At 34.7% G+C, this 19,611-nt stretch overlaps 3 protein-coding genes across 3 annotated transcripts; 2 read left to right on the forward strand and 1 right to left on the reverse strand.

Annotated features, from left to right (window-relative positions):
- Window positions 1–339: 339 nt before the first annotated feature.
- On the reverse strand, window positions 340–3,037 carry LOC130656117 (melatonin receptor type 1C-like). Its single transcript, XM_057458966.1, has 3 exons — window positions 2,119–3,037; window positions 575–692; window positions 340–508 (listed from the first exon to the last, which is right to left on the reverse strand). The coding sequence occupies exons 1-3, from the start codon at window positions 3,035–3,037 to the stop codon at window positions 340–342; spliced, it is 1,206 nt and encodes a 401-aa protein (XP_057314949.1).
- A 7,463-nt stretch (window positions 3,038–10,500) lies between these two features.
- Window positions 10,501–11,337, forward strand: LOC130656209 (enoyl-CoA delta isomerase 1, mitochondrial-like). Its single transcript, XM_057459074.1, has one exon. It carries the CDS (start codon window positions 10,501–10,503, stop codon window positions 11,335–11,337), a length of 837 nt encoding a protein of 278 aa, XP_057315057.1.
- A 1,002-nt stretch (window positions 11,338–12,339) lies between these two features.
- On the forward strand, window positions 12,340–17,385 carry LOC130642907 (NAD-dependent protein deacylase sirtuin-6-like). The gene is made up of 8 exons (XM_057449556.1): window positions 12,340–12,472; window positions 13,105–13,225; window positions 13,306–13,492; window positions 14,105–14,228; window positions 15,324–15,479; window positions 15,703–15,783; window positions 15,961–16,084; window positions 16,883–17,385. The coding sequence occupies exons 2-8, from the start codon at window positions 13,154–13,156 to the stop codon at window positions 17,381–17,383; spliced, it is 1,245 nt and encodes a 414-aa protein (XP_057305539.1). The 5' UTR covers window positions 12,340–12,472; window positions 13,105–13,153; the 3' UTR covers window positions 17,384–17,385.
- Window positions 17,386–19,611: the final 2,226 nt, after the last annotated feature.

The following is a 19,611-nucleotide window of genomic DNA, read 5'->3' on the forward strand; positions in this document are numbered from 1 at the left end:
ATAAGAAACCATCCTGAGCTGACCATTCAAATAAATAAGGAACAGATCTATAGCCAACCTTGTTCCCAGGGCATTTTATAACGGCTTAAAGCACAAAAAAGCCCTGGGGACAAGGATTATCTATTAGATGAGAAACTACAAGAGTTTCTAGGTTAATTAAAACTCCAATTTAAACGTCATAAAAAGTAAAAACATCTGGAAAGTCCCTCGAGGTTGAAATCGCTATTAATGAAGGCTTTACACGTTTTATGTGAAAACTCATCGTAAATGTTCCAGCATATCACAGGCATAAAATAGCCCTAGGAGCAATGATAATGGTTGTATTACCAAAAACGGTATTTAAAGTGGATTCTCCTTCACAGAGCTTTTAGCTTCGATAGCAAAAGAATCTAGTATCAAGAATGTTTTATAGGGTTCTTGCAAGAATCCAAAGTTTGTTTTGATCCGAAGTATAAATACAGCTTTTGCAACCAGGCCATTTGTCAATCCTGTATATACTATTGGTAACCTAATGGGAGGGGGGCAAGCAACATCAAATTTATGGACATTTAATCATCCATTTTGGTTCATAGACCCCCCAAGTAACATTAATTGTCTTTTTGGCACCTTAAAAACAGTATAAAGGGGGTTAAGAGGGGGTTCTACTGTAGAAGTTTGTCGAGAATTTCCTAAAGTTTGCACGATTGTATTGGCTAAAAAATAAACAGGGATTTCGAATACTCGCGAGTTAAGTTAAAAATTATGCTGACAACATGGAGTTTTTCGTATAAGACAGAACGTGGACTGTTTTATGGTTATGCCCATGGTCTGATTGAACAGTACGTTAACGATGTAACATCAAACGATACAAAAACATTTGCGCAACCAGACTTTTTATTTGGTACTTAATTAATTTTCCTTGCGGTATCAATCCGCTTCAACTAAGAGATTGCAGGGTGTGAGAGCATGCTTGTGTTTTTATCCATGTGCTTCTGCGTAATTACAAGTGAAAGACAAAAGGTTTTTTGTTTACATCTCAAATTACTTTTTTTCTTAACAAATTTTTTTTAATTAGGTAATATTTTGGTTCCTTCCTGTCACTTTTAAGTTAACTATTATTCTCTATCTCGAATCTTTCTTCTCTCGTATTAATGTGTTGGTTCCTGGACAGAGGGGGTCATAATATAGAATTATTTTTAGGACATCAAGTCCAAAATGTAAGGTTTTTTTAGAATTAACTCCGATGTCACCAAAACAGGAGTGAAACATAGATATTTCGACAAACTGCGTCTAAAATATATTTTCGAAAAGAAAATTAAGCAATTAGCACGTGTAAGTGTTTAATTGTTCCTTTGTTTAATAATAATTTATTAATGATAAAAAAACGCTTCCCCCCTCATTGTTATTTTCTCCAAAATAATAGACCTTTCCCGAATTTCCTAATTATGCCAAACTCATTTAAAGAGGTCGATACTAAAAATGATTCTTATCCCTATGTTCCTTAGCAAAAGGTAGAACAAATTACCTAATTTCGTAAATGTTTCTGTTCATTAAGTGCCTCAATTCCGAGCTGAAAGTTTCGGTCAAACCCTTTTAATATAGCCGATCTTTCCAAGAATAGCCTTATTTTCAAAACAAATATTTTCTTCAAATCTAAATAAAATCCAACCAGAACATTATATTGCTCTAAAAACTTCATTTTTGTCATGATAATTTATTATTTTATCTGATGTTCTTATTTGAAAAGCACAGAATCATTATAAAGTTATGGATGACGTCATAATTATTATGATTTATATATTTCAAAAAAGGTGTATTAAAAATAACCCCAAATTTTTGCATTTATTGCAATTACAAAGGGATCTATCAGACACAAGAGAGAATTGCCTCAACTAAATCTCCGGGGAGAGCAAATTACATTAGTTCTACAAAAAAATTTTGCGCATGCATTTCTCGGACAAAATCCTTATCCCCGCGAAAAAAAATTGACACTTGTCTGACATAATAAAATCAAAATTCTATTTTTCTATTATTCTAATATAATTCTATATATTTCTATATTTCTATTATCCTAATATAATTCTATCTTTTATTGCTTTGAAGTCATTTACATAGTATTCATTGTAGTAACATTTGTACCTGCTGCAATGCGTGTACGAGATTTTTTCCAACGCATATTTCTTAGTATGATCCTTTTGAATTCATTTCTTACATCTTCTTTCATTAGAATATAAACACAAGCATCAAAGATCGTGTTTGCAATTACCAAATAAGTTGAAAACAAAAGAAATTCTTTTGGGTGAATACTAAATAACATCAGAATATGATTAATTGGTAAGGTGACGAAAGTTAACGAATATGAAGAGACGATAAATAAGGTGATACGAAATGCTTTCTTCTCTTTTCGTTTCAGCTTTAGCAAACTCTTGCTGTCAGTTTGCAGAGTTGATTCTACGCCAATCTTTTGAATGTGATAAAGAATGTTAAAATACAAATATGTGTTCACGGATAAGATGAAAATTATACTTGATAAAATTGTAAAAATTACTATTCCTGTGTTTACCTTTTCATTGCTAAATAAGAACTGAAAAATAAAGTTGCATATCGGTATGATCCATGTTAGACTGATCAAACCGTATTGCCGTTTTGAACTAAACACAGCTTCATATTCCAGACTATATTTGATCAGTATATACTGGTTGATTGTGATGGAAACTATGTTTGACGAAACTGCTATCAATAATGTCGTAGAAAAATGTCGGAAAAAAGTTAATGCAGATCCACTGCTTGAAATGCTTTGTACACTTGTAAACAACAACAAACATGTTTGGTTTAATAACAAAGCCACAAGAAGGCTGAGTAAAAATGTATTACTATGATTCTGAAATATTTTTTTTCTTGCTTTGAAAAATACGTATAAAATGGCTAGTAATAACGTAATAGCTACACCTGATAGACAGACAATGCACACATCAAATTTGGCTAACTGGTTATCTGAAAGCTTTGGTGACTCAAATGGTACATGCAATTCAGATGAGTTGGTCCTCACTATCTGCATAATGTTGCTTTACTATGGATAAAGTTTACCTGAAAAAGTTTCCCCTTTGGAAGTTTACATCTATGAAATTGTATTTTGAGAAGCATCTCATTGTTTATTTAGGCTTTTGTTTATTTTTTTTATTATTTTTAGTATTGTTGTACTTATTTTTACTGTTCAGCTGCTCATGTTAAACTTATTACGTGTATAAAAAACATTGAAAGCTTTCTAATATGATTAATAATAATCTACACTTTACCCCATGAAATTTATAGCTACAAATCACAAAAAATACGTTTTTCACTTACTAATTGTTACGATTCTTATTTAAAACAGGAAAAGGATGTGGTTACAAAAACAAATTTGATAAGCGTTTTTCCCTTCCTTTTATTTTGTTTCGCAATAAAATTGGAACAGAAATTAAAGCGTTTAACAACAGGCTTCGTAATATTAAAAATGTGTGAGTGTGGTACATAGTTTTTTTATACTCCCTTGCTTGATATCTGACATATTTTTACAGCAGGAATGTTTCGGCCAACTTAAAAAACCCCGGGATCCTAATATAACACTAGATTCCAGAGGTCAAATCCTTTCTTTTTTTTCGTATCTAAGAAAACCATTCTAAGAAAACCATTTTTTACTGGAATGTCCTAACAATAATTCTATTTTGCGACAAATTACATTTGACCTCTGGCAGTAGATACTTTCTAATACGATTGAGGTACAGATTACTGTGAAGATGCATCATCAGGAGCACCCATAAGTACAATTATAACATAATTATATTATAATTGCAACACAAATAACAAAAAGAAGTAGTTCCTTATTTTCGACCCCAGAGCTCTTTGAGATAAACTCGAAAGTAGAGGTTTTAATCTCAAAGAGCTCTGGGGACGAGAATGGTAGTTACCATTTCGCAATAGCAGAAAAGCTTGTTCTTCAAAGATGTGATTATTGTGTCAACTATTCAGCATTATCAAAAACTTTTACGTATTCCGGTGAGGAATGTACGTCAAAAAAATGATGCACAATGATGATAAAAAAAGTGGAGAATGTCTGTTCGGGGCCCTTTTGGGGCTGGGGAGAAGGGGTTTCAGCGGAAATAAACCCTACGTCCTTTTTAACGGTCAGTAAAGTTATCCACGTCAAAATAAATATGGCAGCTCAGAGGCGGTGCTTGTAGGTAGGAAGATGCTTTATCCAAAATGCGATTCCGTGGTTTTAAATTTAAATTATTATTAGAATTACGTCACTCAAATATGACGTATTGTTGCGTAATACCGAAATGCATTGGGTGCGCATTTACCAGGAGTTCGCGGAAAAAGCCTGGAGACACAATAAAAATCTAGATGGTAAGTTGTCAAAGTTTTTTTTATTATTCTTGGATATTATAAAGAAAAAATAAAAGCTAAAAATAAATCAAAATCGAAAATTTTTTTCCACTGGATACTTTTGTAGATTGTAAAGAAAAACAGAAATATATATTCGAATCCATGAAAGATGTCGATGTAAAAGTTAGATATCTCGAGATAAAATCATTATCATTTCCCTGATTATCAAAAAGATAAATCATTCGGAGTTGCTGGTGAGTTTTAAGTTATAATAAAAAAAATTGATCTTTTGACCAAGAAAAACAAAAAGCAGTAGTCTTCTTTAAAAAAGAAAATCTTTGTGTGTTTTACCAACTTAATTTTTTAGATATTAATTTAAAAAATCACAAGATTCTCTTCGAATAAATCAAGAACAAGGAGTCCCCAACAAATCCTTTGGTCCGGAACTCCTTTTGTGTTTTTTGGGAAAAAACCTTTTTGGTACGAAGTTTTGTCCCATAATAACTAAACGGTTTGTTTGGGTGACGAAAACAACTATTCGTCATGTACTTGCTTGGATTGGCGTAAAACCTTGTTGCCATCCGTTATTAGTGGCAATGTCGCAGATGTATCCTGGAAATCTTTATCGTCACGATACACTTTATCTCCTTTTTTCATTTTGGAACATGAAGTTGTTAGCAAGGAGGTTACTTTGGAAGATAACCAAATGTAGAACGATCGGATAGAACGAGCCGCGGCTCTTGCAGTGGGCATGGGTCAAGTAGGTCTCAAGAATGCTTCCAAAAGGATACAGTATAAGGTGCACAAACATGAGTGCATCAAACTCCTAGCTGAATCAAAACTAGGCACTGTATACGATAAGATCTCCAGAGCGATCCAAGATGTTATAATTTCAGACGATGAGTTTACATGGATCATGCAGGAAAAACAGCGCTATAGGATGCTCAAGGAGCAGATCCGACAACGAACGAAAAGGGCTGTGAAATCCATCAACGACAATGAACGTGCAGAGTTGCTAGCACAAGGCAGGCAAGAAGCCAAGGATGAAATTTTTAAAAAACTGCAATCTGCGCAGTATGCCAGCGCTACTTAGAGTCTCCACCTGCTTACAAAGTCTAATATGTTGGTCAACATACTAGACGATTACTTCTCCTGTATCTTGATCTATGAGCAAGTCGCCATCATGTACGACACGTCGCTGAGCGAGATCCCTCAAATATTGTTCAAGATTTTTCTCCCATGCAATTTTAGCACAAGGCTCGCAGTACAATCCGTCCGTTTGTGTCGACGCATCCTTATACTTGACCTTGCGTATGGCCTCAATAAGGTCTATTCGCTTCAACGTGGAGTACCCTTTGAGACCTAAGGCTTTAGCTTCTTGTCGCAGTTTGTCCATTTGTTTATGTGAACAGCGCTAGGCTTTCGTTATTTTTGTGACTGTCTCCAGTCACAAAAGATTACTTTTTTTGTCTTTTTAGTCTTCCACTTCCACAAGGTCGTAATCATAGTAAAATTGACCAGGATTCTTCGTAGATTGTTTCTTTCCCAGTGATTTGATGAACATCTGACCTGTTCGACCTATCAAAGCTTCTCTCAGTACACTCGTTGCCCATGCTCGAAATTGTTCACCATCGCAATCGATCAATGTGATGACAGTTGCATCACCTTTTTTGGTCTTGATCTCTTCAACATACTCAATTTTGAATATGATTCCAGTGGGAACATCACGCCACTTCATAATACTCTCGTGTTCTGATTTCAATGCATCAAATTGTTCTGCAGATAGGAAAGGCATCTCTTTATTATACATTTTTTAAACCTCAACCAGGATCAAAATACTGGTCATTACTTCCATAATTTAGATATCTCGCGCTTTTCTTCCTCATCTAAACACCAATTCCAATATCGATCCGGATGCCACGCCACTGGCATTACCTCATTCCATAGTTTTGCATAAAAATTGCGCTTGTGATGATGTCGCAGCAATTCATCATGAATTATATCAAAACCACGCAGCAATACAACAATCTCGATGTGACTATTTTCAGCTGCAATTTCTAGAGCCCAATCAAAGTCCGTCGCACCCCACTCTTTGCACAGCTTAACAATCTCGATGTGACTATTTTCAGCTGCAATTTCTAGAGCCAAATTAAAGTCCGTCGCACCCCACTCTTTGCACAGCTTAACAATCTCGATGTGACCATTGAGAGCTGCAAGTACCATCGGCAAATCAAATTCTGTCGCACCCCACTCTTTGAACACCTTAACCATCTCGATGTGACCATTGAGAGCTGCATTAAGAATGGCCCCATTAAAGTCTGTCGCACCCCACTCTTTGCACAGCTTAACAATCTCGATGTGACCATTTTTAGCTGCAAGTCCCATGGCCCAATTAAAGTTCGTTGCACCCCATTCTTTGCACAGCTTAACAATCTCGATGTGACCATTTTTAGCTGCATTTTCTAACGCACTGGACATTTTATTTTTTATGTTGTGACCCTAACCAGGGTGACAACATTGCGGTCGTACGAGAGTGCTGCAGGACAGCGGTAATTGCCCGCGGTATTGACCCTTTGCGCAGAGGATCAGTATAGCGAGGAAACAGTGCTGCGCTAGACCCTTGAAATTAGGGTTTGACTCAAAAAACGGCGATAAGTCGGAAGAGCGCTAGAGAGCTCCACTTTCATTGTGTCGGCTTGGCTGCTGAAAAAAAAGTTTTCATCCATAATCAACATTGTCTCTAAAAAAGAAGAAAATCATGCGACATCTGTGGTTGAAGAGTTCCCTGAATACGATCCTTCTGTCATTTATGATGTACCAATGGAGCAGGAGCAGTTTAATGACGCTGCTGCTCAACTACCAATAAAATCTGGGTAAATCGGGGATCTGGGTAATAAGTGCGTCTTAAGGAAGCCATATTTAATGCCGAAGTATTTTAAATAAGAGTTGATTTTAAAATTTTAAACCACGGAATGGCATTTTGGATAAAGCATCTTCCCACAACAAAGAAGATGTGATAACTTATTATATAGCTACCCATCCTAATGTGGTTAAGTACCAGAAGCCCAGGTTCTCTTTATAAATGCCTGTCCGTCATCGCAAAATATTGGAAAGTCACTTCTAACCCCAAGAAGTGTCTTTTTTTGCAGGTCGTATCCATGTTTTTATAGGTCGGCTATTATATATACCTAAAAAACTGCAGCGCAGAAACAGCAACAGAATGCAGTTTTTACTCGGTCTGTGATCTGTGGATGCGTAGGATTTAACTTTATTTTTTAGTGTTGTTGTCCAGTAACGTTTAATCTAAAAAATGAGCCACAACAAAGAACGCAACGCAATGATAGCTACAATTTTGCCACTTTTTCCAAAACAACTTTAGTATTTGCTAGCTAGCTATCTAGCTACAATCGTGGACAAAAATATTGAGACTAATGCAGTTTTTTACTTATTTTCCAAATATGGACAAAAGAGTGAATTAGTCAATACTCTGCAGCCGGCAGTCTGCAAAGTCGCTACTTTTGCACACACGCAGGCCAGGCAGAGAGTGTTTGCTAGACATAATTCACGTCGGGGACCATGAAGGCCCCGAAATCGTGATTAATGGCCTTGCTGACGGCAGCAACAAGTAGCACATTTTAAGAATTTCGGATTTACCAAATAACCTAAGATCCGAAGTCCTAAGTCCACTCTGAACATTGAAAATTGAACTTTGACAAGTTGAAGATATGTGAATTTAATATATATAGAATGAGCCTACACACTTACTTGTGGTTACGAACTTCGAAATTCCTTGTCTTGTCCCAACATATTGTGACAACGACTGTAGCTATATATAGTTCTAGTTTACTATGCCATTTTTCATTCACACTTGCAATATTGAATTAAAATTTGGGGTCCTCCAAACAGTCTTGACGTTAATCATATTATGGTTTTGCAAAATTTTGCTATTCGACTCATGTCTTTGAATCTCGAAGAGCATCATCCAGCACCGACATATCCAGAGGGGTTTTGCTACCAGTTTACCCGTATGGGATCCCAAATTCTTATACCAAAAATGAAGTAAATATAAGCTCTAAGTAGTATGTTTTTCTTCAGCAAATTTGCGATCCTTCAAAACGATTAAACTGCTTGGGTTTGACGTACATGCGATCACATTCGTAACATTTGAATGTTTTGAATTCACGAGCCTACCACCATCTTTACTCACTTGGCAATTTCAAAATAAATCGAGTGAACGATAGCTTCAGCCTATGTAATAGACCTAACTCTATGTCTGTGAACGTAGGCTAGTGAAAGGTTTCCCGTCAAAATCAATACAGCGCTGGGGACAAGGTTGGTAATCACAATTTTATTGGTTGGTAATTCGTATCAAAACTTCGTATCAATAATTCATAAGGCTTAAATTAACATCAGCATTCGGCACTGCCGACGTTACAAAGATACCGTAGTTTCGTCGGCAAAAAAAATTGCCAACATAATTTTGTTGTGAAATTTAAATGAATGGTATTATGAAGAACGTAAGGTATAGAGAACATTAAAGTCACAAAGAATACTGTGAGAAGAGTGCGCACCCATGCAAGTTAAATGTAGCCAGAACATGTGATAGGTTAGGTGTCCCGCACCTTAATACAGCTTTCGGACAAATGTTCTCATGATGTAATACCAAAGAAAACACATGTTCAATAAAGTTTAAAAAATCTTTTTAAAAGGGAAAAGAGAACATGTTTAGTAATAATGATCAAAAAAATTGTATATTGTATTAAAAAGAAGTCCAGAAGTTCTGTCTCCCACACGACACAGCAGGCAATAAGTCAGTCCTGCCCTCGGTTTTGTGAGAAGAGGTGTTCTGCGAAGACTCTAACAATTGAGTCTCCTGTACAGTTCTGCTTTGCATTGAACTGTGCCTGTGACAAGCACTGTCGAAGCATGTCACCGGTGACTTCTTCGATGTTCAACTTAATGATCCCCTGACCTTCAGTTCGTAAATAGCATGTGTACAACTTACTTTTTAATCAGTTTATCTTTAAACACAGAAAGCTAGTTGGAACAATTATGTAAAAAATGCAAGTATATAATAATTCTATAAAATTTTGCTGTTTTGAGTGCCGCAAAGCCATTTTCCAGCAATCTAGGGAACTCAAAACCCAAAATTTCCCCTTCTGCACCAACCTTGGTGGTGCCTCACGGAGATACTAACCTAAGCAAAAGTTGGGTATAAGAAAACGGTAGTCCCAAAAAAACTCTGAATACGTCACTATCCAGTCACCTGTATGGTAATTTTGAGCTCCTCAAATTCTCTGATATTGTCCAATGTCACAATATTCTATTTTTACATAAACTATTTCATGAAAAATGTCCTGCTTCTATCTTTATACATTTGCGGTTGACTTCACCCATGCTCAAGGCACTTGGGCAAAGAAGATTGGTTTGCTCAATCTCCCTACCTTTAATATATGCTGTTTCTTTTGGTAAAAACTTAGTTAGATTTAATGCCATTAATTCCTGGAATAAGTTGCAGTCTTTAATGACTAGAAAATTTGTTTCCCTTGATTATTTAATCCTAGAAGTGATCTGAAAAAGTACTTTGTTTCGTCTTACTAATCCTTCTCGTTTCTCGCATGGTTGTTTATCATTTGACCCACTATTATTACTGGAATTGGGACAGGTAACATTGTAAACAGGTATCCTGCATGGCGCACTGAATCCACTATGCTATCAGGATCTTCACAATGAGAAAAGATTGTGATAGCATTGTGATTACCATTTTAAGGTCCCAAAAGTCATGATGGTTTGCGATGTTCATGTTAAAGTGCCATGTGTGGTGTGTTAAAAATTGAAATATTTTGTTTTTAACTTTAAATCATATATATAATTGTTATAATTATCAGACCATTAACCATGTTTAAATACTGTTTAACTTGTTTTGCTAAACTTCTGGACTGCAAAAGACATTAGATATTTTTAAAAGGCATGTTTATTAGCAAAAAAATTTTTTTATGTAAATGTGGGACATTTAAAGTCTTAAAAAGTTTTTTTTGCATAAGTATATATATCCTAGCCATCAACAAAAAAGAAATCCAAGATTACATAATATCTTGCATGTCTTTTGTTATCTAACTCATGCTCATGCTGTATGTTATTTAGAGCAACAAAATGTTAGCGTTGACCTCAAAAGGAAGATTGCTTTTTCAACAAGGAACTCGTTTGTGCTCCACAGCTGGCTATCAGTTTTTGGATGTCACCACAGATTCGAAAAAAGGGTATGGCATATTAGAAATGAAGAAGGGCCGTGTCAACAGTTTGAGTTTAGAAATGATAACAGAACTGAACAATGCAATAGACAATCTCGAAAAGGACAAGAATTGTCGTGGAGTTGTAATCACTTCAAAAGTACCAGTGTTTAGTGCTGGTCTCGACATATTAGAAATGTACCAGCCTAAGCCTGACAGGTTGCGAGAGTTTTGGATTAGCTTTCAAGATTTAAAGTACAAATTATTTAGTAGTAGTATGGTTTTGATTGCTGCCATTAATGGTGCTTGTCCTGCAGGCGGGTGTGCAATAGCATTCAGCTGTGATTATCGACTATTGTCAGATGGAAAGCACAAAATGGGATTAAATGAAACTTTACTCGGGCTTGCTGCTCCTCTTTGGTTAAGCAACTCCATGAAGCTTCTTGTTGGTCATCGACAAGCTGAAAAGTTGCTTAGTTTAGGTATAATGTGCCCTCCTACTGAAGCTCTTAAAGTTGGCATGGTTGATGAAGTAGTAAAACCAGATGAGTTGATGAACAAAAGTTTGGCAGAAATGGAAAAATGGTTGAAAATTCCAGATGTTGGCAGAATCCAGACAAAAGTTTTAACAAGGAGGAAGTTTCTGCAAGAATTTCAGGATGGACGGGAGGATGATTTAAACTTTTTTCTTCAAAGTATTCAGAATCCTCTGCTCCAAGAACAACTTGGTCATTACCTAGAAGCATTGAAAAAGAAATAATTTGACTTAAGAATCTAGATATATTTATTTTTTTATCTTGTCTCTTTAAAGATCCCTGCTAAGTTACTAGAAATAATATCTTTTCCCTTTTATTTTTATATGAGTTGTTCAGTTTTATAAAATAAACTAGAGATATCTATTCAGTTCAAACAATCATAACCATTTGGATGCATTTGACTAGTATATATATGACCAATAATGACCGCTTTGTGAAGTCCTAATACTCCTTATATATAGCTTAGTAAAATGTGTTACCTATATGGTTGTTTTTTACTGATTTAATTTGGAATGAAACAAAAAAACATGTTTTTTTACGACATGAACATTAATATGTGGCTAATTTTTGTACGATGCCAAACTAACAGTGATGTTTTTATTATTGCATTACAAATTGGCTTTTTTTTCGTAGTACATAGCATGTATAACAAACTGGTGTAACAGAGTAAAATTATTTTCGTATGCTTATATTGTTCTCATACTGTCAAGTTAGGGATATATTTAATGTTTGTGTAATGGTAGTAGCGTTGTCACCTGATTTAAAATGGTTGGGCTCTCAAAATACATAGCTTCACATAATACGCTCTTTTTTTAAAAGCATACTTAACCTCAGATTCTCTAAAATATAAGCATAGAATGAGCATAGAATAAGCCTAAAAACTTTTCCTCCCATTGATTTGTTCCTAAATCAGGTGCAAGGAATACTGTTACACAAAGAGATACATAAAAAAATTGATGCGGTTACAAAAAACAGCATGAAGTGATCTTGGAACTACTATGTACAAAAATGAAACCTGTAACCAATGCAACAAATTTAATTGAAAAAAGTAGAATAACAACAGAGTGGCTTTTCTTTTCAGAGAGTAAAATTAGTTTTAAAATTAAGCAGATATATATTTCAAGCAAAATTTCATGTTTAAATTGAAAACATCTTAAGCATATTGAGGTTGTATTTAATCTGAACAACTGAGAATCTAAACAATTTAATTTTATTAAAAGTCATATTCTCTTAATTTTTATATTTTTTAGGTTTAAAGTGGTAATAGTATTTACTAATAAAGCACAACAAAATCACAAGGCCGTTATGCAGCAGGTTTAAGCAATTTTATTACACAAAGACAGATGTGGCTTACAGGAGGTAATTTTCAGCTTTTTCAAAAAACTTTTAGTTCAGTGTTTATGTAACAAAACCATGTGTCAAGTACGTTGTGCTTAAAGTCACACTGAATCGCTTAAGTCCTAATAAAGGTTGGCATTAAAAAAATAATAATCCACATTCACATTTACCCACTGCAATGTTTTCTTGATTAACAGACTATTTGTTTCTGAACTGTGTTCCTCTTATGACAATCAATGTCTAAAGACAAATAACATTGCGTGCAGAAAGTGATTATGTCTTTCTTCTGTATCTTTTTGTATTTTTATGCTAAGTTAAGTTAATTTTTATTTGCCCATTTTTTATGTCAAAATATGGCTACCAGTAGCAGTACCTCCAGGACCCACAATAATGTTATTTTCTTTTCTGTTTCAAATGTTTTTGTTACTAAAAGTTGGATAATATTGCTACTGGTCAGGAGGTAAGGTATTAAAGGTGCTGATTGACACGCAGTAAAATATTTTTTGGCTGTGATTTTTGATTGTTTGATTTTTTCAGACACAGATTTAGTCAGTGGTACTGACAGGCTAAACCTTTTCTATTGTTTGAACTAGTGCTAAGCAGGATTTCTGCTGGTAAATGTATTTATTGCATATAATTTCTCTATTTTTTAGTTGCTACAAAAGATATAATTTGCATACTTGTTAAGAAACAAGACAAGTTATGTCTGTCAACTATGCAGCTGGTTTGAGCAACTTTCCTCATATACACAAAGGCAAATGTGGTTTACCAGAGGTAAAAATTATTTGTTTCACTAAATGTAATTAATTTATAAAAATGCTAGTGTTACAACATGTTTTCTTGTATTTGAATAGATTTACGATTCTCCAGATGTTCTGAAAAGAGGAGTAGACCAGTTAGTCGAGTTGATTAAAAACTCGAAGCATATGGTTGTACACACTGGAGCTGGCATAAGCACTGCAGCTGGAATTCCAGACTTTAGAGGGCCCAAGGGTGTATGGACACTGGAGTCGAAAGGCCAAGCACCAGTTGTGAATATTGGTATGTATGTTACAGGCTTAAGAAAGTGTTTTAATTATTTGCACACCATTAAGTGTGTTTGCATGTATGCTGATTCTTACTCCTAGAGTATTGATAAGAAAATCGTAATCAAAAATGTCAATATTTTGGGGTTTTTTTGGTGTATATATTTATATATGCAATTATACTTTAAACATTTTGATGTGCGTATGTTTAAATTTAAAGGGTGTAAAAATGTACGACAACTTGTCATATTGACCAAATGCTTGGAAAATTTAGTATGCCTGAAAAATCTTAAAAAGTTTATTTTGTTTCTAAAAAATTCTTTGAAATCTTGTTGTTGGTAATGCTTTTTGTTAAGAAAACTTTGGTATTTGTGCACACCATAAAAATTTCGTTTTATTATTATATTTTCAACATTTCTCATCGGGACATACAGCTAGTCTGATGTTTAATTAAACTTCTGAAAGCATTTGCCTGCAAAACTGTTTTTGAAAGCACCAATTTGTCCTGGGAATTTTAGTAGAATTCCTAAAAAATGTCTAAAAACTCCTGAAAGTTTCTATTTCTTATTTTACCGTTCCACCGCAATTATAGTACACTCTTGTACACTTGTATATTTTGTGATCTTAGATTTCGATGAGGCTATTCCAACTAAGACACACATGGCTATTCTTGGCCTGCAACAGTCTGGTATTGTGAAATATGTTGTGAGTCAAAATATTGATGGATTACATTTGAGATCAGGCTATCCCAGGTAAAACTTGTGTGATGACCATTCTGTGGCATCGGTGTGTTAATTTTACAACTTATGTGTGTTCTAAGTATCTTGTTTTCTAGCAATATGTTTGCTAAGGATTTTTAACCCTTAGCCTTTTGTGTTGTTATTGGTGGTCACGGATAAGTCCTAAATGGTATCTGTTTGGTACCCGTTGGAAACCTCAATTTATTTTCTTCCCAATGAAAGTCACTTTTTTATAGCAATCTAGCTCTTAGGAGTTCCGGCGCTCTCACTGTGGACATTTTTTGCTCGATTTTCTATCGTAGATCTACATAATCCATCGTCTATAGGTTGACATTGTAGATGCTGATTTTTTTGTGATTGCTTTTGTGTTCTTGAAGTAAACAGTTAAATGGCTTATTATTAGCTGTAACACGAGACAGCTACACAGTTACCGCGTAAATTATGAACAAATATATGTTACTCTTTGTGGTTGCTACAAGATTGACCCAATTTTTATAGTAAAAATAAAAACCTTTTCTTTTTAACTTATCTTGCTTGAAAAGCGTAACTCTTAGGTTTCTAGCAACATAGAATGCTTGGAATGCTTTGGGAAATCTTAGAAGATACTTTTAATAATATAAAATTTTCTAACCTAAACTGTCGCATTTGTTACCTATTTAGTTCTAATTTTTAAATTTTATTTTGAATTAAAATTAGTATTTCTGTGTTTTTGAATTACCTTCGCACGAACAAATTCGTTTGGGAAAATTGGTGAAATTTTTGTCAAGTGATGAAAATTTTATTCCTAAAGTATGATTTTTTCCGACTGATTTATCTAGCTTTCTTCAACGAATGTGTTGATAGCTTCTTAAACCAGAGGTTATATTCATTATTTTCTGTTTTCTTTGATAAAAAAAACCATCCAGTGAGTAACATAGAAATGCCACTTGAATTAATCCGAAAAAAAAAATTGACAAAAAAATTTGCTAAAAAAGTTTTCTTCCACGAAGATTTCTCTGATAAAGTACTTCAGGTATCTCAGCTGTGTTATGAAATTAAGGGTGGCAGATGATGGTACAAATTATAGCCCTTGAAAAACTCCAAAATATGTATCTTTTATTTTGCTAGATCGCAGTTATCTGAATTACATGGAAACATGTTTGTGGAAAAGTGCGAGAAATGTGACCACGAATATTATCGACGAACACCAGTTTCTACCATGACACAGAAGCGAACAGGTAATGTTTGCATGCAGAGAGGAAAGCGTGGTCTCACGAACTGCAGGTTGGAATTTTTGTTTTTAAATTATAAATTCTCGCGCGCACTATTTTTCTCAAGCATTGGCACAAAAATCAATACAGTCGTACCAGTCTAAAGATGAGTTAATACGCTCAAAATAATTTTCTCTGAAAAAAATATCCGCTTGCGAGAAACATTTACCTTTTTACCAAGTTTGACCACTGCATTATGTATTCCTTGCTATAAGGTTTTGTTTGCACTTTTGTAGAGGAAAGTTGAGAGATACAATACTTGATTGGGAGGATAACTTACCCTCGGGAGATTTGTATAACGCAGAAATTGAATCGAAGTATGTATACTTTTTGTGTGTGGTTTGTATCTAGACTTTGGTATGACGAGCTTTAATGAAGTCTAGGACATTTTTGATTAAAGATTTATCTTTAAGGAGAATAGCGTTGACGAAAAGGCCCAAAGCAGGAAAAACTCTGGTTGATTTTTTTTATCTTTCAGAATTTTTCATGTTTAGAAAAGCCGATCTGTCGTTATGCCTTGGCACGACATTGCAAATCGTACCAAGCGGTAAGCTGCCATTATTTACGTTGAAAAACAAAGGCAAGATGGTGATTGTAAACCTACAGAAAACAAAATACGTAAGAAAGTCTTTTATTTATTCAGTCACATTTGTTGCTAATACAAAATTTTTCAGTTCTCGCGGAACACTTTCCAACACATTATGCTTAGTCTTGGTAATCTATTTGGAGGAGAAAGAGAGGGGAAGTGGGTGCAAAGGGTAAAAATGTCGTTTCCTTAATTATCCAGTAGAATAGAAAATGAAAGATAATTTCCAATTTAAAGCCCTTTAAAACAAAAAATTATGGGAGTAGAAATATAGAAGATTGATTCTGAATTTTGAAGACTCTTCTCAGTGGGCATTAATATTCTATTCACATTGCTGTTGTTTCGGCATCTCTTCGATATCCAGGCTTGATGTGCATTTCATTGCATTTTTAATCCTTCAGCGAGCCGTTTGTTTATATGTTAAGAAAACGTAATTTTTAAACAAAATACGACTATTCTGGAGCTGTGGTGAAGTGTGAGTTGTCATAAGTATTTTTCCAAATATTTTACATACTATCGTAGTAACAGTATTTGATAACCTTCGTTAATGCTTCTGTCGCGATAATTTTTTCTTCATTTGGTTCGCTTTTCCACAACATTTAGAGAGGGGCGTGCTTATAAAATTAATTTTAACTTAAGAGCGATTATTAGAGGGGGGCTTAAATGGAAGGGACTCTAAAAGGGACTTCAAAATTCTTTATTGGTTTCCTTGAAAGTTTAGCTAATTAAGCGGAATTATAACATCATCGTTTAGATGCTCCAAAACAGTTGCTAGTATAAGTAAGTTTTAATAAAGAGTTTGATAAATTTAAACTTCATTTTTATTTCAGGACAAAAAGGCCGACGTTCTTATTCATGCCTATGTCGATGACGTCATGGAACGCGTGATGAAAGGACTGGGTTTGAGTATACCGGAATTTCAGCCAGAATTTTATTTAAGTAGCGTGATTATGTTACCTGACGACCAGCTTAAGATTAAAAAGGTAGATGTTTCAGAAGTTAAAGCAGAGGACAAATCCGCGTCTGAGCAGGGTAGGTTAGACCACAACGATGACGAAAGTAAACATACCGAAGATGAAAAATCAAATGTAATAAAAGACGATAGTTTTAAATCTGACAATTCAAATATTAAGAGTGTTACAGACCAGCTTGGTGTCAATAACAGTAATGAGATTATTCAAGAGATTAAACAAGAAGATAATGCAAATCCTAAGAGTAATGATGAGTCGCACATTAAACCAACGGTAACCAACGGCGGTGCAAATGACAGACTTCCTAAACGTGAAATGACCGATATTGAAATTTTTGAAAATAAAAAACCAAAAATGTGAAATCAATTTTATGATTTAATTTATTACACTATACTAAACACTTTCGCTATTTCGAAAATTTGCGACTTTACGAAATGATTCTACGCCGGTGGACTTTTTTCGAATAAAGCTAAACCTTACTGGACAAAGTGTTTGTCACCTAAAGAATTCGCTATTTCGAAAATTTGCGACTTTACGAAATGATTCTACGCCGGTGGACTTTTTTCGAATAAAGCTAAACCTTACTGGACAAAGTGTTTGTCACCTAAAGAATTTTTTTATTGACAAATACTTCGATCCAATTAAAAACAATAATTCCAATGTTATGGGTATTTCAGGCATCCAAATTTGGACCCAAATTGTGGATTCATCCAAAATTCTCTGAAAATTGTTTTTACCGGAATCCATATGTTAATGAGTTATATTTTCATCACTACTGAAAGTCGAAATGAATACCTTCTCTGATATTTGAACTAGAAGAGGCTAAAAAGCATTTTCTCCTAAAGTTTTACCCTTAAACCTCATAAATTCCTCCTAAATGTCGTAAAATTGTAAGTTTTAAATCCATGACCACGCAGTGTCTAAGTTAAGCTAGTATACAACTTTTATTCGAATATTAAGCACCTCTGAGAAAATTCGTCATTTTTGTCGATGAGAAAAAGTATATACAGTATTATATGTTGTTACTCAATTTTTATTGTTTTTAAAGTATTAAATTTACTGTATATTTATAAACATAAAAGACGAACGTACAAAAAAAAAACACTACCCTGGATTATTGCGGTGAGAGTGACTTTAGCTTTAGAGTGTAGCCTAGTGTTACCCTAACTCTTTATATGCTTGCGACGCCTTGGGAGGAGACGTGCAACAAACAAATACAAATTTATTAGCTTAGCTTTGGAAAAGTTATTCAGAAAAGAAATTAATTTTCCTTGGTATTTTATCAACATATATTTTATAACTTTTGTCTGGGCTTTTGAGATTTAAATGTTCAGACATGGCAAATGTGGCTAGGATGGTCCATTCTGTAAAAAAAAGTTTGTGAATTTAATTAACGAACGCCTGTGGTGCAATCATTTGTCCGCTGATGAAGGTGTCCGCGAAGTAGGGAATCTCATTTCCCCGCTTTAATTCAACGGAAAACGGGTTTACAATCTCTGCCAAAAGTAGTTCAGACAAATGGAATAACTGAAAAATGTCAGAAAAGAAGATAAATAAAGAATTATAATTCCCCCCCCCTCCCTACCCTTTGATTTTTTTGACACAATGTTGGACAACCATAGCAGCAAACTCTACCCCTACAAGTACTGTAAATAACGGTGCCAAAGATGTTCTTAAACGTGGCCCCTTAACACCTGTATGTACATGTCGACAACCCTGGCAGAAGTGTCCGCATTTTGAAGTGTCCGTTAATTAATAAGTCGATTGTATTAGTTTTCTTGTATATTGAGTCTCAAGGCAAGTGCTGCTGAATGCGACAGTCGTTTTCTTGTCATTACACTCCACCTGATTAAAGTTGTTTTCGATCTTTTACGAATCTTATTTAGTGTGATTCTATTTGGCGAGGGTTGAAACATTTGAACTCAATTTTGTAATTACGTCAAAAAAGCCAACTTTTCTCAATACTAACATTTACCTGCTGAGTTGTAGCTAAGAAGCTTGCTCAAAGCAACGCTCGCTTTGACACAGCTTTTATCTTCAAAGCAAGTTTTATGTTGTAAAAAATCCAGCTTTTGTTTCTCACAACAACCTCTATTATTCTCTTAATGGCGCTGCGATTTCTAACAGTTCTAGCTTGAAAATTTAGGCAATGTTTTCACTAGACCTTATTATTATTATTATTATTATTATTATTCCGAATGTTTATACAGGATATAGCCACTTCAGTGTTTGAAACACTGTTATTAATGTGGGTCCTGTGTTCGGAATGTATACATGAAGTATACACCGGCATTACCTACCCAATTTCCCTCACATGGCATGGGTTGACCCGTAGCTGTAGTAAAGACACTTGCTAAACATGCCCGCGCTGTGGACCGAACCACGGACCTTGTGATTACGAAGCGAACTCCATAACCACAAGGCCACGCGCTATGAACCGAAATGAACTTATATCGGCATAAAGTTTCATACCGCAATGAAATTCACGGAGTTGTTTTTCATATCTGTTTTTTTTTTGGGTCTTAGATTTAGAGGTAGTTAGTACAGATATCGTTTTGGTAAAGCGTTAGCTTCCAGCGCAAAGGATT

This window comes from Hydractinia symbiolongicarpus, chromosome 1 (genome assembly GCF_029227915.1).
Source record: "Hydractinia symbiolongicarpus strain clone_291-10 chromosome 1, HSymV2.1, whole genome shotgun sequence".
NCBI classification, from domain to species: Eukaryota; Metazoa; Cnidaria; class Hydrozoa; order Anthoathecata; family Hydractiniidae; genus Hydractinia; species Hydractinia symbiolongicarpus.